The sequence below is a fragment of the Cuculus canorus genome, chromosome 21, assembly GCF_017976375.1.
Source record: "Cuculus canorus isolate bCucCan1 chromosome 21, bCucCan1.pri, whole genome shotgun sequence".
Classification (NCBI taxonomy): Eukaryota; Metazoa; Chordata; class Aves; order Cuculiformes; family Cuculidae; genus Cuculus; species Cuculus canorus.
Window position 1 is genome coordinate 3,219,258 of NC_071421.1, and position 16,805 is coordinate 3,236,062.

The 16,805-nt window shown below is 48.0% G+C and overlaps 1 protein-coding gene across 4 annotated transcripts in view; it reads left to right on the forward strand.

The window, feature by feature from the left end:
• The window catches only part of PRDM16 (PR/SET domain 16), a 313,098-nt gene extending 296,508 nt beyond the window's left edge, over positions 1-16,590 (forward strand). For 3 of the 4 annotated variants that reach the window (XM_009561558.2, XM_054085576.1, XM_054085578.1), the window contains 5 exons: positions 2,966-3,135; positions 3,358-3,532; positions 4,765-4,995; positions 5,959-6,133; positions 8,704-16,590. In XM_009561558.2, coding sequence (XP_009559853.2) covers positions 2,966-3,135; positions 3,358-3,532; positions 4,765-4,995; positions 5,959-6,133; positions 8,704-8,838 — 886 coding nt within the window. In that variant the 3' untranslated portion in view covers positions 8,839-16,590. The remainder of the gene's footprint in view (positions 1-2,965; positions 3,136-3,357; positions 3,533-4,764; positions 4,996-5,958; positions 6,134-8,703) is intronic. The other variant, XM_054085577.1, reaches the window with a different exon arrangement.
• The last annotated feature ends 215 nt before the right edge of the window (positions 16,591-16,805 follow it).

Below are 16,805 nucleotides of genomic sequence, written 5' to 3' on the forward strand. Positions count from 1 at the left end.
TTTTAGGCCCCCCGTGTCCTGTTATCTGCCTTAACCTGAAACTAAGAATTACAGCTGATGTTTACGACGTCATTTAGGATTGACAAAGCTCATCAAAAATCACTTCTTTCTCATTTTCTCTTTATCAAAATGCAGTCTAAATTCCCCCCTGGTGTAAATGCCCTTGGGAGTAAGGAGTTGCTCAGGGGAAGGGTGGCTGTCCCTGTGTTTTATGCGTTGTTACTGCAATTCTGTCTTTACAGCTCACATTGATCAGCAAATAAGTGTAGCATTTTGCAAGCGCTGTCGTGCTGCTGGAACTTTGCAGAGCCCGGTGTCCGATGCCCTGCTGTCCCGTTGGAAGTGTTACCGAACTCCTAGGCAGAGAGCGAGGAGCTCAGTTACTCCTTCTTACATTACTGGGATTTACTCTCTGTTTTTCCCCTTCCAGTTGTGTCATCCCAGGTATCCGAGTTCTCTCAAGCTCTGAGGGTTGGCTGCTGCTCCTCAGAGTTCCCGAGTTCCAGCTTTGGCTCATTCTTAGCTATCATTCACTCCCACTTTATATTTTTTCAGCCCATTCAGTTTTACATTAAACTGATAAGAAAGAAACTTTACTAGCATTTTGTCAGTGTGTTTACAAAGCAAATACCGCTGCTCTTGAGTTTTATTCTTCTCCTGCCTCCGTGTTCACCTCTTCCCTGCATTTAAGCTGGTTCCTCTGTCTGGGTCATTTATTTAGATTAAAACCAGCAGAGATCCAAGTACAGACCCCTCTGGGACCACAAATAACGCACTACGTCTCCCTCATCCCACTGCTCTCCGACATCAGCCAGCGCTCCTTTCAAATGCCTCTCTGGTTTCTATTTTTTTAACAAGCTCTTTATCCTTTTCCCGTCCCCTAACCTGGATCCACATAGCTCGCGGTCAGAGCAAGAACTTGTCAAAAGGAACTTTTCAAAGGCTTCCTGAACATCTAAATAAATCGACATCCAGGAGGCCAGATCCTTCTTTCCTCACGCGTGTGAGCGCTCCCTTTGAAGTGACTGGGGCTGCTGGGGTGAGTAATGCGGGCGAGACCCGGCAGCTCCGATGCCCTCGTTGTGCCAGGCACGAGGCAAACAGGAATAAGAGTTTGGCTTAGAAGTTTTCAGTTTTCTAAACTGATAGATACTGCTGAAGCCTGGCAGCTCCTGGAGAAGCAGCAGGAGCTTCATTGGTTGCTGGCAGATAGGAGGAGAATAAGAGCTGGAAATCTGTGCGTGTTTAACTCTCGGTACATAAACTGTGCTTGCTCTCGCTGATGTTCGAGTAACGTCTTGTTTTCTTTAGTTGTTCAATTCGTATTTCTAGAAGAAATGGAAAAGAAAAACTTTTGAAGGCTGGTTTAAAAACAGATTTTGCTTCCTTCCTAGGTTAATCACAATAAAGGCTCGCGATTTGAAATATCTTTATTCTTTTTGGTGATTTAACAGTAGGAGATTTGGAGGTGGACGTGGAACCTGTAAACATTCATTGAGAGAGTGTTTCATAAATGTATCTGCTATTTCCAAAAATAATATCAATTTATTTTCAGAGGCCAAATAAAAATCACAGCTGTAGCACATCTGGAAATTGTGCGTGTATTTCACAGCAATAGATTTTTTTTACTCTCGCACCTTCTTCCCGCAGTTAAACCCGTTATGTTGGTAGGAAACAATTCTATGTCCTTAGTGTCAAGGCAAACCCAGCGTCAAACAGGCAGAAGATGAGTTCCGCACGCCCTCTTCATGTAACAAATGTACAGAAATGCTCCATCTTCACGCCTGGTCAAACCATAGCTCAGCTCAGAGGGACAAATTTTGCTCTGTTAGAGGAGCACAGAGCGGTTCTGCTAAAGCACACGGGTTTGCCCCGTTCTTACGAGGGCAGAGGAGCAGGTTTATGTTGTCCCGTAGGCGTACAGGATTTGCAAAGATTTGCAGTAGAGAGAAGATTCTACTTCTCGTGGGGTTTGGAAGTTGAGCCATGAGCAAAGCAGCTTCGTGGAGGTACAAATGACGTCTTTACAGGGAGATCTAATGAGAGGGATTCGGGAGAATTCACAGAGGAATGGGATTTTCTGTCGAGCTCTCCACCGTGGCTCGAAGCTGCCCTCTGCAGTGCACCGCGTTCTCCTCCTCTGGAGCTGAGGGATGGAGAGAGCCTGGTTCACAGAGCTGAGCAGAGCCTTATTTGGGGGGAATCTGAATCCGGAAAGGGGGGCTGGCAGCTTTGAACAAGCTCCCAGCACCTCTACCATGGTCCTGCAGAGGTTCGTTTCAAAGAGGGAACATTTCTTTGCTCAGCAGTTTCCCAAAACATCCTGACTTGGCTCCTCACGTTCCACGTTTTTTCATCCTAAACCAGATATTCTCCCCATTGCATTAAATCTTGTCCTGCTTGGAAACCACGGTGTGTTTCTTGGGAGCTGTTGTGCTGTAATAACAACCACGATTACCTCTAAAGGCGCACTGTCTGCCTGCATCTCGAGTACCACATGGAACGTCACAAATAAGTCTGGAGTTTTCTGGATGTCCAGATAACTGTGCCATGTAGGGACGTAGTGACTATTTTATACATTCAACCTCCCTTCTTTCTTCTCCTTCTTCCTTCCTCCACAGCCACATTTCACCCACTTCCCCTACAAAACAAGAAGGGTAGAAGAAATAAATTCACTTTTCTTATTTTTGCATGGATGGGTAGAAAAGTAATTATTTTGTTTAAAAACCTTATTTGTTTGGACAGCTCACTTCTTAATTAATCCTAATCCTTTTCTTTGTGCTCCTTGAATAACAATAATGTCAGATTTGTCTGGAATGATTAATGCCTTGCGCTTCCCAGGTCCTCAGCTGTGTAAAGATTTATAGACCAACATTTTCTGGTTTTCTGATAGTCAGATTTTTCTTTCTCTTTTTTTTTTTTCCCCCTCACGTTGCACTCTTTGGCATTTGCTTCTATTTTTCAGGTGTAAATACTGTGACAGGTCATTCAGCATTTCCTCCAACCTCCAGCGGCACGTTCGAAACATCCATAACAAGGAGAAGCCATTCAAATGTCACCTGTGTAACCGATGCTTTGGGCAGCAGACCAACTTGGACCGACATCTTAAGAAACACGAACACGAGAACGTTCCAGGTAGGAAGAGGCATTGCTGTGTGGTTCTCCTGGGGAGTGGGAGGGAGAAGGCACCGTGGTGTGGTCTCTCTGGTCACCTTGAGATTTTTCTTAGATGCTAAAGCATGAAGATATAGCGAGAGGATTGTTGGGGAGTGTTCCTCCTTTATTTTTCCTGTTAATAACTGCTTTGGCAATACCTGATTGTTTCCCCTGTTCTCTTTTCTCATTTTTCTTGCCCAGTGAGCCAGCACTCTGGAGTCATCACAAACCACCTTGGGACCAGTGCCTCTTCCCCCAACTCGGAATCAGACAACCATGCACTTTTAGATGAAAAAGAAGATTCGTATTTCTCTGAAATCAGAAATTTTATTGCAAATAGTGAGATGAATCAAGCGTCAACTTTAGCAGATAAAAGGTAGACAAGCAAATACAATTATCTGGTGACATGTATTGTTAACGTGGTTGAAAGACCAGGCAGCCTCTGTCCTGCAGGACAGATTTAAAAGTCCCCGGAGAGAAATGAAACAGTTTGGAAGGGAAATGCATCCAGCTTCAAGCTCTAAACCCAGCGTTAAGTCTTTTCAGAAGGTGACTTAAGTTAGGAGGGCTGAGACCAAAGCCACGAACGGTTGGAGATGTGGCTGCATCCATGGGAGCAACCTGCGGAGTACGTGTAAAGGGAAGCTGTGCTAGGAGAAAGCAGACAGGCTGCTGCCATCGGCTCCAGCACCGTAGCAGGGAGAAAAGACAGTTTATTCTCTAGATAAAAATGCGATTGTTGAACCCTCACCTTCTGCCATGAAACCCCGTGGCCTGTTCCGTCATGGATCAGAGCTGGTTAAGGGAACTGGAGGCACCTGCTCTTCTGGTTTGTTTGTTTTAAATCTATCTGTATCACCAGTCTTATTTTGATAGGGTGATATTTCCCCTGCTGCTATCCCGGGTTCACAAATACCTGTTTAATGCCAGTACTTTAAGGTTTAAATCCAAAATGTAAGAATGAGAAATCCACACGAGGATGTGATCCACATAAAGAGCAGTAAGCAGCGTGAGATGCACTGACATAAAATCTCCGGTGAAGGTGTCGATCTTACTTTCTGTCACTTGGTGGCATCCTGTTGGGTTCCAAGTCCATAGCGCTGGAGGTCTCGCTCTTGTTCTCTTAACCTAGTGTAAACCTGCTGGTTTTGTGAAGTGTCCTAGAGCAAAAGTGACACGAGAGAGAATTTAGGCTGGGTGTTTGATGACGCTGTGAGGAAGCCTTCTCCTTCTGGTTGCTGGAAGGGAAATTGTTAGAAAACAGCGGCACAGAGGAGAAGGAGGAGAGACGCTTGTCTCACAGATGTTGTATTTTAAGAGATAAAAATCATTTCAATCCAGACTAGACAAAATCCTACTTTGAAAAGCATCGAGGCTTTTTTCAAGGTACTGGGAAGGTTAATTTTTAAATGCCTGAAACGTGTGAGGTTTCCTTTTCCTTGCAGTTAAAATAATATTTGTAGGTAGATAAATATGTCCTTGTCTTCATACCTATGTATAAAATTATCAGAGTTTTGCAGTGCAGCAAAAATCCATGACTTATGCATTTGGCATCTTTTCTTTTTTTCTTTTCTTCCTTCTTCCTACTCCCTTGACCAAATATTTCAGGCCAGAAATCCAGGATATCGATGGCAATTCCCAGTGTCACGGATTAGCAAATGAGAAAACAGAAGATGTGGACGATGAAGATGAAGAACTGGAAGAGGAAGATGATGACAGCCTGACAGGGAAGTCACAGGATGAAACGGTATCGCCCACTGCAGAGCCCCGAGGAGCATTTGAGGACGAGGAAGATGAAGAGCCCACATCTCTCACCATGAGCTTTGACCACACTCGAAGGTGAGGTGGGCCATTCCCTTTGAGAAGTCAAACGGGGTTCAGGCTTCTGACCCTGTGTCAGTGGTAGATCGTGAACACTGTTGTTTTATTTTTTAAGCCATGTGTCATGCCTCCAGTTTGATTTAAGCATTCACTTGAGAGATTCCATTTTCACCATGGTGGGGGACACAAAAGAAGTGGACTGCAAGGAGTATCTGTGATAAGATGTATGTCCAAGCCTCGAGATGTTTGTGTCAGGAGAACAGTTACTCCAACACAGAAATCAGCGTTTTCAGAGTGTCATAATTCAGTAGATAAAACACTGTGTGAGGAGCAGCTGAGGTCACTCTAGAGAAGAGGAGACTGAGGGGAGACCTTGATGCGGTCTGCAGCTTCCTCACACAGGGAGAAGGAGGAGCAGAGGCTGATCTCTTCTCTCTGACCCCAGGGAATGGCAGGAAGAGGTACCAGGGGAGGGTTAGGTTGGACATTAGGAGAAGGTCCTTCCCCCAGAGGGTTCTGGAGCACTGGAACAGCTCCCCAGGGAAGCAGTTGTACTGCCAAGCCAGACAATATTCCAGCAGCGTTTTGACAGTGCCCTCAGCCACACGGTGTGAATGTTGGGGTGTCCTGTGCAGGGACAGGAGTTGGACTGGATGATCCTTGTGGGTCCCTTCCAACTCAGGACGTTCTATGATTCTAGGATCTCCAAGCAGAAGAGCAAAGTGAATTGTAGCCACACCGAATCACAAATATCTCTAGCACCAATGCTTGTTTGTGCACAGCCATGCTTTCCGCTTTTTCTTTGCTCCTTGCATTTTGTGTCATTTTCGTGTTTGTCCGTCTGTCCGTTCACGCATGTGGCTTGTGAGACCCCCATGGAATGTGCATGCAGGCACTGGGTTAGAACACTCACGTCGGCTCGATGTGAATGGTGAGATGAGCTAACAACAGGTCAACCCCTTCCCCTGGTCATTGGTACAGGTGTATTGAGGAGGACGAAGCCGGCTTGTTAGATTTGGAGCAGATGCCGAATTTTGGGAAGGGGCTGGATCTTCGCAAAGCAGCCGAGGAAGCATTTGAAGTTAAAGATGTGTTTAATTCCACCTTAGACTCTGAGACAATAAAACAGACTCTGTACAGGCAGGCTAAAAACCAGGTAGGTACACGACAGACCATTTTATCTAGCTTGCCGCCAGCACGTATGGTAGGATTAGGCAGCAGCTGCCCCCCTTTAGCGAGAGCTTATTTCCCCTAGCAGGGAGCAGGGACTCACTGTCACACGTGAATTCTATGTGAACCGGGTTGCAACTATACTGAAATAGAGAAGAAACAGAATGGTCACCAGTTTTAGCTCACCAGATCAATTTATCGTTTAGCCTGAGCTGTGTGAACACACTTGCATAGAAAGATAGAGGCCATCTGTCTGTTTTTATCTGTCTGTATAAATGTTTTTATAACTATTATTTATTTACACTTTGGGATAGGTCTCCAGTTGGTTTATACTAAAAAAAACTCCAGGTTTGGCCTGCAGGAACAGAAAGAAAGTCCCTGGGTTGGATTATAAACGTGTAACAGACAATAAGTAGTATTTGCAGGGCCTGCAATGCAGCCAGTCTAGAGGACTCCCTCCTTTATCTCCTTGGTTTCTAAAATCAAGCCATAAAATGGAGATCTACCCTGTGAGCCAGACCAGTTCAGGCCCTCCAAGAAACCTCGAAATGACATCTCAGCACCTATTGGAGCTTTGAGAAGAATCTGGAGGTATGGGGCAGATCCATGTGTGCTCTCTGCTTTTTCCTCAAACGGACATAGTCGGTCTGTTTTTATGAAGCTCCTATCTTTATCCCCGCAAAAGGTTCCTCACAGTTCAGGAAAGGTACATCGCTGGACTGGGCTGGAGAGAACAGACTCAGCCTTTTGTGGTGATGAGTACGGCTGTTGCCTTAGAGTCCCTTTTTAACCCTCGAGCAAAAGAATTTGCTATGAAATCTATTTTAAATGTCCAGCAAAGCGTTAGCTCAATGCAGTTGTCAAGCCAAACGTGATTTTTGAATTATCATCACCCCAAACTTGTGAAATTCATGTCCTTCTTTGTAGTAGCTGCTAGTACTGAAGGTCTGCTTGAAGATAGGTTGCCTGGAGAAGACATGGCTGCCCCATCCCTGGAGGGGTTCAAGGCCAGGTTGGATGGGGCTTGGAGCCCCTGAGCCAGTGGGAGGTGTCCCTGCCCATGGCAGGGGTGGGACTGGATGGGTTTTGATGTCCCTTCCAACCCAACCCGCTCTGTGATTCTGTAGGACACAGCATTTTCCGGGTGAAACTAATTGAAACACAAGCCACTTGCCTGTCTTACGTGTGTCTTGTTACTAACACAGCAAATGTACTAACTATTTAGGACCAGCTTGCTCCTTTAAAATCTGTGCCACATTGTTAGGTCTGGCCTGTGCTTGGACTGGGGGGGAGGATTTTTTTGTTTTCGAATCAGTTTTATAGTGTACGAGATGCAGGATTGGTTACACTTAAATCACAAGTAACTTAAATAATGCGAACCATCTCTTATGCGGGAAATGTAGCAGTAAAACATTTGTGTGAGCCGCACAACGCTCCTTTGTGGCTGTCTTTAAGCAATCTGAGTTGTGTCCATGTCTGCACAGTACACAGGTCCACCTCCTCCACCTCCAGTCCGTGGGCGTGTGGAGCTGACACATAGATCTGCCTCTCAGCATTTAGGAGGAGAGGCTGGAGTTGGAGAACTCATTAGCATTGTCACCATTACAACTGCATTCCTGAGGGTCCTACTGTACTGAGCTTTACACTGGGGTGCCAGATGATGTATGATCCTTGTCTGTTGTCCTTCGGACACTTGTGGGTGGAGGGGTTCAAGGCCAGGTTGGATGGGGCTTGGAGCCCCTGAGCCAGTGGGAGGTGTCCCTGCCCATGGCAGGAGGTGGAACTGGATGGGCTTTGAGGTCCCTTCCAACCCAACCCCTTCTCTGATAGAAAGGTATCTGAGACGAGCAGTCTTGGGAAGGGAGAAGGTCAGGGTCACAAAGAAACAAGCAGATTGTTATAGAGAAAACAGAAGTCCAGATGCATTTTTCTTGGCAGACGCTTTAACCATTTCCCCGCAGCAATAAGTCTACCCTAACTGACCCTGACAAGAACATGCGAGCACACTGGTAATGCCAAGCAATGAGCGTTTCATGCCTGTGTTCCTCGATACCCAGCGCAGGTTCCTGCAGGCCCCAGTGTGCTCCTACACAGGAGTGAGTCAGGATGATCAGCCCGCTGCCTGACGGGCCACAGCTGGCACAGGCATTTCTGGGGTCCTGGCCTCGCCTTGCCACTTACTTCTCTGTAGGAATACTTTTTTATGAAGAAAATAGAGTAATTGGTATTCTGCATGCAGTCGTTTCCCCCCCGAGAGCAGAGCCTAGAACATGGTGTGGGTTTGTGACCAAGTGCAGAGCTGGCGTAGAATGGATTTAGTCCTACAAAAGCCTTTCCTGACTTACCCTACCTACAAACACTGTAGCAGATTTGAGCAGTGGGAGCGTTGGGTATCATCCCAGCATGCGGACATAAATGTGGACCTGCTGGCAAAGCTCTTGGCCCAGACCTACATTTCCTGCATGGTGAGATGGTGCTGTGCCTCGCACGGTATGTTACAGCCTGTCCTGCGTGTGCATTCACACGTGTCCTCTGCGTTGCTCTTCTCTCCTGCAGGCTTATGCAATGATGCTGTCCCTGTCTGAGAACGCTCCCCTCCACGCGTCCTCCCAGAACTCTCTGGGTGCTTGGTTGGACATGGCAGGAGCAGCTTCAGAGTCGGGGACCTTTAACCCCATCAACCACCTCTGAGAGGTCACCAAGGCACTGGCCAGAGTCCAAGCGTGGAGGCGGTGGTGCTGCAATTATCCTAGCAAAAATCCTAGCAAGCGGAAGACGGATGAGAGGGCCTCAGGGAGTCGTCTGGACTTTTGGCTAAGAAGAAAACCTGTCACATCCGACCTACAAGCCCTGCGGTTTCTTTTTCTCTCCAGAGTTTTCATTTCTAATTTATCAGAACGAACCTCTCCAAAACTGGGTAACCCTGATGTAGCCCTAGGATTTCACAATCTATAGGAATAGCATGAACAAGACACGAATTGCAACCGTGCAATCAGATATTGGCCCCTCTCGCCTTACCGAACAGTATCACCGAGCCTGTGAAGCCTGCGTGTAATGAAAGCTTGAGACCATCCGGTAGCGTTTCCTTTCAATTCAGCTCAATAGTGAAGTAAGAAGGAAAGAGAAGCCAGGGGTGACCTATCCCTGGTGCAATTCTGACATGGCCACTGGAGTTCTACCAGGGAAGGGTAAATTCAACCCATTTAATTGACCCCTCCAAAGAATTTGAAGTTCTATGCTCCCATGGAAATATGTTCCTACCCTTTGTTCCCACCAGGATGCGCTGGCACAGGGCAGAGCTTCCCGAACGTGAGCCCTGGTGCCTGCAGTCATGCTTTTACACCACATGCAGGGGCCCACTTGAGCAATTCTCACCTTGGAGCGTTGTGGAGGTTGGGGTTAGCCATACGTCATGCGAATTTATGGTTCAGAATCATCTGCTGTGCCCTGAGTGCCCTCTGGCTGTGCCGTCGCTGCGCGGTTCAGAATGTTTTCCATCTCTGCTAGTGCCTGCGCCCAGACTGGAAGCATCCAGAGTGTTTTGGGAGAAGCCCAACTCAGCGTGTCTGCTGGGGGGGTGGTGGCCCTCTGCCCTGCGTTCCTCGCTGCCAGAAGCACTTGGGCTTTCCCAGTCGGAGAGGTCCTGGTGAACTTCGGAGAGGCGTAGCTGCGTGTGTGGAAGCGGAGACGGTGGGCAAAGCTTGCCTTGAGAAGGGCGGTTCAGACACATTTGATTTATCTCGCAGGGGTTTTTAGAGTGGCATCCTTTCTGTGGTGATGGTATCTGGGAATTGTGACAGAGATTTCTGGCTGGTGCCATTGTTTCGGTGTGCTGGGTGGTTGCTGGTCATCCCACGCTGCTATTTGGCCTATGATTTTAAGCATGAAAATTAAAATCTCCTTGCTTCAGCAACCTCAGGGGTGTAGCCTACAGCACACAGCCAAGAATCGCATTGCCTCTCTGACTCTAAAATTGCTCGCAGATATTTTATGAGTGATTTTAAATCGCTTCAAAGTCTCATCTTCTTTACTGATACAAAGCAGCCTCCAGAAATGTCGCGATGTTGGCGCTGTTCTATGTTGCAATTGCAGTCTGCTGCCGTAGCAGGGATTTTGCTGGTCCAGAATAGTCAGGAAAGCAGTTAGACCTTGCAAAGGATAGCATTGGCTACACGGATGAAATTTAGGCTGTGGGGCCTGAGGATTTTCTGATTGCAGCAGCTAAAAATTAGAGAAGCTGAGGACCTGACTGCTGCTATCATGAAGTGACAGCACGTCCCTCTGCGCCTCGCCCACTGCCGTTCTGCACCAGCAGCCTGGCCGTGTAAGGAGGGCATCCCAAGCCAGGGAAGTCGGAGGAGCTATTCCCATTAATTTTAGCATATTTTAGTGCTGGGGGTGCTTCTAGTGTGTATTGGATCAGGTCATAACCTCCTGCAGGGCTGGGTCCTCGCTGATGCCAGAGACGCTGCCTGCAGCAGTCGGTGTATCCGCCTGTAAGCATCGGACAGGCGTAGCCTCTCCACCTGCTTGGTGTAGAACAGAGCAGACCAAGGCTTCTGTGCCAGTGCAGTGCAGAGAAACACCACGGTGAAACCTCATTCCAGCAGGCTGAAGTGAAGGAAACAGCTACTTCAATAAAGCAGGGGTGGTGTTAGGGACGATGCCTTTGCAAGTTGCTCTCTGCATCCGAGAGCGCACGTGGGGCTGCTTTTAGATAGCTCAGACTGTCCAAGGAGGAAAGCATCTAGAGTAGCTTTGGTACAGGAGGAACAGAAGGCAAATGAGCAGCATCAGCCTGTTTTTCAAGACAATTTACCCTTCCTTTTTGGTTTTCCACAACGCCCTGTGAAAGTGCCCAAGGCTCTGAGACCAATGGTCAGCGTAACCCCAACTGCTTCAGATATTTGCACAAAGCTCATGGGTAAATAGAGCCCAAGAGCTGACAACGTCAAAAGAAACCAGGCTCTAAGAAGGATGGGACGTCCCCGTCCCAGCACATCTGCCTCTGCCGCTGCTGCAGTTCAGCCCTGCCAGGCGCTTGGCCTTTAAATTATTCCTAAGGGGCCAACTGAAAATAATAAAAGAATTGTTTCTTTTCCTGATGGAATTTATTTTAATCTGTATATAACTTGTAATTTTTTGCTAATTCTTTTCTTATTTTATTTCTTCCTTAACAGTATTTTTTGCATTAGATACCATTCTTGTGAAGAAATAATGTTAATATAAGTCTGTAGTGAAGGACCAAAATTGTGTAATTAAGGTTGTATGTTGTATGATTGGTAACCAGGGAGTAGGAAGATGTCCATGTGCCAAATGACCCTGCCCGACCCTGCCAGTCTTGCTGCCGACTCTCCAGACAATCATATGTTTTTGTTACGTTTGCCTTTAAGTGACCATTGCACCAGGCGCAGGTTTCTATTTATTTCCTTGGCCGGGTGGGAAGTGAACGCAGCCTCGAGCAGCGAGCGAGCAGCCCCTCGCTGGGGCCAGACGAAGACCCAGGAGCTGGCGAGGGGGCCGGCAAGTGATGATGCCACCGTGCTGCTTGTCCCACCAGCAGCCCCTGCTGCCCAGTGGGACTGAGGGAGCTGGGAGATAACGACGTCTTCCCTGGGTGGGAGCAGCCAACAGAGCCGGGGGCCGGCAGGTGACTCTGCTGAGGGGACACAGCCTGGCAGAGCTGCAGCAGTGTTGAATCGGTGGTGGACTCGCTCTTCGCATCAGCAGGGTCTCACGTCCGCGCCCTGCCCCGGGGAAGCCTCCAGCTTGCAAGCCCTGACCTGCAGGCAGCCGCCAGCCTCGCTGCCCAGCGCACACACACAGAGACTCGTCCTGCGAGCGCCCATCGCTGCCAGCCTGGAGGAACACTCGCCCTGATGGGACTGGCCAACCCTGCGGGTTCCCAGACCCTGCTCCGGGAGAGCGTGGAAACAGCCTGGCCTTAAGCTCAGAGGGAGGTTGAGCTGGCTCGTTACAGCATCGAAGGCTGAGCTGAGCTCCGTGGCTCCTGGCAGCTGCTTGGACCAAACCATCCATCTGAGCAAGGACCGCAGCAGCGTCCGCCTTCTTGGAACAAGACCCATGGGTGATAGTAAGTGTTTGCATGCCCTGACCCGATGCTGTGTTCACCATTGATGCAATCTTTGAAGAGGTCAGTGTTGCGCCGCTCAGTACGAGGAGGTGCCGGAGCAGCAGTGAGCCGGGCTCCAAGATGTGGGCCAAGCACTGAGAAATGCAAATGTTCCTGTGGGGATTTATTAGGGGTATTCATGGTCTTCCCTTCAGTGTCTCAGCCTTCCTGCCCCTCCCGTTGTTTGTCAGCAGCTCTAACCCGCCTGGGCTCACGCAGGGCTGTCCTGCTGCTCTGCAGGAGCAGGGCTCCGCGTGTGACGCGGTGCTGCCCGAGGATGGGAGGTACAATCCAGCCAGGGATTAAGGACATGAAAAAGAGAGGTTTTAAAATCATGAAATGATTTTTTTTTTCTTTTCATATTCCCTAATCCAGTTTTCTTCTCATTCTCTCTAGTTAGCGTCTCTGTTGTAGGACCTCCCGACTCCTCTAATTTAGCACTGATTACAAGTTTTAATTTTTCCATAGATAAATAAACAGAAAGCCTCACTGAATCGCTATTTATCTTGCAGCTTTCATTCAATTGCACTTAAAAAGTGTTGCAGCTCATAGCGGATGTTTAGGTTTTGATTTGCTGTCGTAGACAAAAGCAACCCCTTATTTTGAAGGATGTTTCCCGAGAGGTGTGCGTGTTGGGGAAGGTTCTGCCATCGGAGCACCCCTTGCTTCCCGGTGGGATCCCTTTAGCTTGGATGGGGCATGGAGCTGTTGTGCTCGAGGCCAGCTGACACCGACACGTTGTGCTCGGGAGCCGGGATGCTGGCGCCATGCGGCAAGGTGTGGGTTGTGGTGACTGGAATGTGGCCCTGCCGTTTGTTGGGAAGCCAGGGAACCACTCGAGGTGGAATTTAAACCAAGGATCTTTGTGTAGGACCTATTTATTTAAAGTATTTTCACATTTCATAGCCATAGTGCCACAACAGCAAGGAGGTGGGAACAGGAGAAGCCCTGTGGATGTTTTGTATCCCTGGATAAGGTTGACTGTTCCAGGCTGCTCAGCGGTGCCGAAGCTGCACCCAGAAGGGTCCTTGCATCCGCCGAATGCAACTTTGACCACAGGTAGATCTTTCTTTCCAAGCTAGTTATGGGGGAGGAATCAGGACGGAGGGCTGTGTGTTCCCTCCTCTCCCCTGCCTGGGGGTCGCTGTGGTCGATGCAGAAGGTGCCGTGGTGCCAGGTTCTCCCGCAGGGCGTGCCAGGCACGCCTGCTTTGCTGTTGGATGCGCTCAGGGCTTGGTGCTGGGCTGCTCTGAGTGCTCGCCTTTAAAACGCATCTCCTGGCAGCCGGGTCCTGCGCCTCCGGCGTGGCAGCAGAACCCTGCTCGGCAGGAGCAGCCGAGTGCCAGCAGCAGAGCCAAACCCAACGGGGCCAAACAAGCAGCCAGGTTCGCTCAACCGCATTCCAGGACAAAACACAGAGCTTGGTTTCTGTCTCGCTTAACCCAGACTAGCGGCAGCTTTCGCATTCTCCCTAATCAGCACTTAGACTTTCTCTTGAAAAACGGCTTCTTTTCCACTTCATACGAAGCGTTTTGAAAAGCACTTGCACATGACGCGAACGTGTTTAGACTCTAAGCATCAAAGCACTGGATCGTGAGCCCCCTCCCCTCCGCCGCCTTCGATCTACTGACTTACGTTCAAGTTTTACGTGCTGTATTGTGTGTGTGTGTGTGTGGCGGGGAAGGGGGAGAGCACCACGGGGTAGGAACCTGCCCGTTAGAAACGGGGCAGGGAGCAACGCAGCGCGCTCGGCTCAGCGCTGGCAACGCGAGGGCAAAACCCCTCTGCTCCTCGGCGATGGTCAGTAGTGGTTTCACAAAGCCATGATCCTTTTTCTCTGTAGTGTTGAGTGATACTGTGATTAAAACGTTATTGAATGATTCCAAGGTTCTTTTTCTCTGTCCTTAACTCTTGTTACCACTTTGGGAAAAAAAAAAAAAATAATGAAAAAGAAAAAAAAAATAAGGCAGCTTTGATTTCCAAATGTGCAATTCACACGTGAACAAAGTAATTCTGAACGTCAGCCTCAATGTATTTTACATTCTCGTTGCTCTCTTCAGAGCAAGAGACATTTTGCCCTGATGTCATTTCCAGCCTGCAGAAGATGTAATTTAAAACATATATATATTGTGCTTGCAAGAATCATAAATCTGTGCATCCTATGTCATTCCTTTTCCCATTGTTACAATACAGATATGATTTAGGGTTCGGTTGTTTTTTTTTTTTCCTTTAGAACTGTATAGTGTTTTTTTAAATCAATTGTAAATGTCTGGTTTTCATATAATGTTTAAAAAACATTGAGAAAGAGGATGGTGCTTGTTCCATATCATTCTTGATTGTATATTGCTTCTGTTATGTTTATAAGTAAACTGTGCATGACTTGTGTTTAGCGGTCATTATGGTGTCTGTTTGTGAAATTTTTATTAAAAAGAAACAAATTCCGTAGATGCACTTATTGTATATGTGACTAGATTGTGCGTCCGGGGCTAGAAGCCTCCAACTGCCGAGGAAGAGAAAAAGAAAAAAAAGAAGTGTTGGCAGTTATTAATTAATATGAAATCGCTTTGTTTGGGAGCATAATGAAATAAAAAAGATATGAAGTGTAGAAAATAATGAAGAAAAAAGCGATTTTACAAATTTCATTTTGATGCTTGTGATAAAAGACAAATGTACTTGTGTAGAGAAATTCCTTTAAAATAATGAATAGAAAAAGCTGATTTTGAGGTTAATGCTGTAGAATAGGAATGTATACCAAATGTAATCTTTCCAATGCTACAATGAATTTATACATGAGATTGATATGCAATAAACCTGTGTGCTTTTATAAGCAATGGTCCTGTGGGCTTTCTTTCTTGAGACAACAGCAGAGACTCCGGGAAGCGCTGCTACAGCAGGAACAAAAGGTAAATGAGCAGCACATAGCAGTGTGTTTGGATGGATTCCTCCTCGCTTCACCAACAGGTCAGTTGTGAAGGCACAGCATGGGAAGCCCAGGAATTGAGGGGAATGGAACAGGAATAGGAGCTTGGACAGGAGCATTTGGAGGGGGGGCTGGTAGGAAGAACCAGTCTGACAAAAAAATTAAGATTTCAGAGTTCTTACAGTCAGCGAAAATAGCAACTTTTATTCCTCCTCTTCCCAATCACCTCAGAACAGAAGGAAGCCACTCCTCGATGTCCCTGCGGCTCGCCAGGCAGCGCATCCTCTCGGAGAGCAGCAAGTGCCCAGTGTCCTTTGGTTTTCCAGGAGAAGGGGCTGACGTCCGGGGAGGCGAGGGCTGAGGCAGCACCCGGGCAGTCACCTTTTCTCCGAGATGCATCATTCTCAGGGAAGGGTGAGAACATTCTAGGGTGGGGGAAACAGGTCAGGACAAAGAACTGTCGAGCTGTCTAAAAATGTCAGGAATATTTCCTTTCACATCAGAGAGTCAGCGACTGCTCTAGTGATAGCGGTCAGATGTTTCAGCAGGGGCCCTGGGAGCAGAAATGACTTGAAAGCAAGGTCTTTGAACTAACAACGTGCATTACAAAACCGATGAATGGTCTCCACTTCAAAAAGTCATTCATCGTGATCAAATGATGGTATCCTACATACAGCATAACAGCCCTTCCCCAGAGTTTGCCAAGGAAGGGTTTCACTCTCTGCTGAACTCTTGAGTAGAAGCCTCTGCCTCTCTGCGATGCTGGCAACCTTTCTCCTTATTAGCCCCAGAGGGAAAGGGAAAAAAAAAAGTCTATTGGATAAGAAAGCTCTGATAATGGAGTGATTGTCAGGCAGGCTTTGGAGAGAGGAGAACAGAGTCTTTCGAGAATATTGCTGACAAGTGGACTTTGTCATCCAGAAAGCACTTGAGATTCACCATAAACGAGCAAGAAAAAGGCTCCATTTGTAGGGAGGGGGAAATCGGAGCAGAGGGCAAAAGAGAAGGTCAGGGAAGAGTTTGTTCCCAGTGAACACACAGAGGCTGTTGAGCCTGGCCTTAGTGGGCAGCTGCAGAACTGGGTGGCCGTCAACAACCTGACCCTTGGATCCTCTTTCCCCAGCAGCTGCACCTCCCAACAGAGGGGGTGTGGTGCCAAAGCATCACAGACAGGCCTTTCAGGGGCCTGGAGTGATAGTGTGCGATCTTGTTTCACCATGGAAGTCATGTAAGCTGCTCCAACAGCCTATGTGTAAGGAACAGCCCCCAGTCTGCTGGACACGACGGTGTCTGGCACTGCTCAGGCCCTGAGGAAAGTCACCGCTGCGGCTGTTTAATGAAATCATTAGAATGTTTAGGTTGGAAGGGACCTCAAAGCCCATCCAGTTCCCCCCCCTGCCATGGGCAGGGACACCTCCCAGTGGCTCAGGGGCTCCGAGCCCCATCCAAGCTGGCCTGGAACCCCTCCAGGGATGGGGCAGCACCACTGCTCTGGGCAACCTGGGCCAGGGCCTCCCCACCCTCACAGGAAATCATTTCTCCTGAAGATCTCATCTCAGTCTCCTCTTTCACAGCTGAAAACCATCCCACTCACCGTCTCCCTAC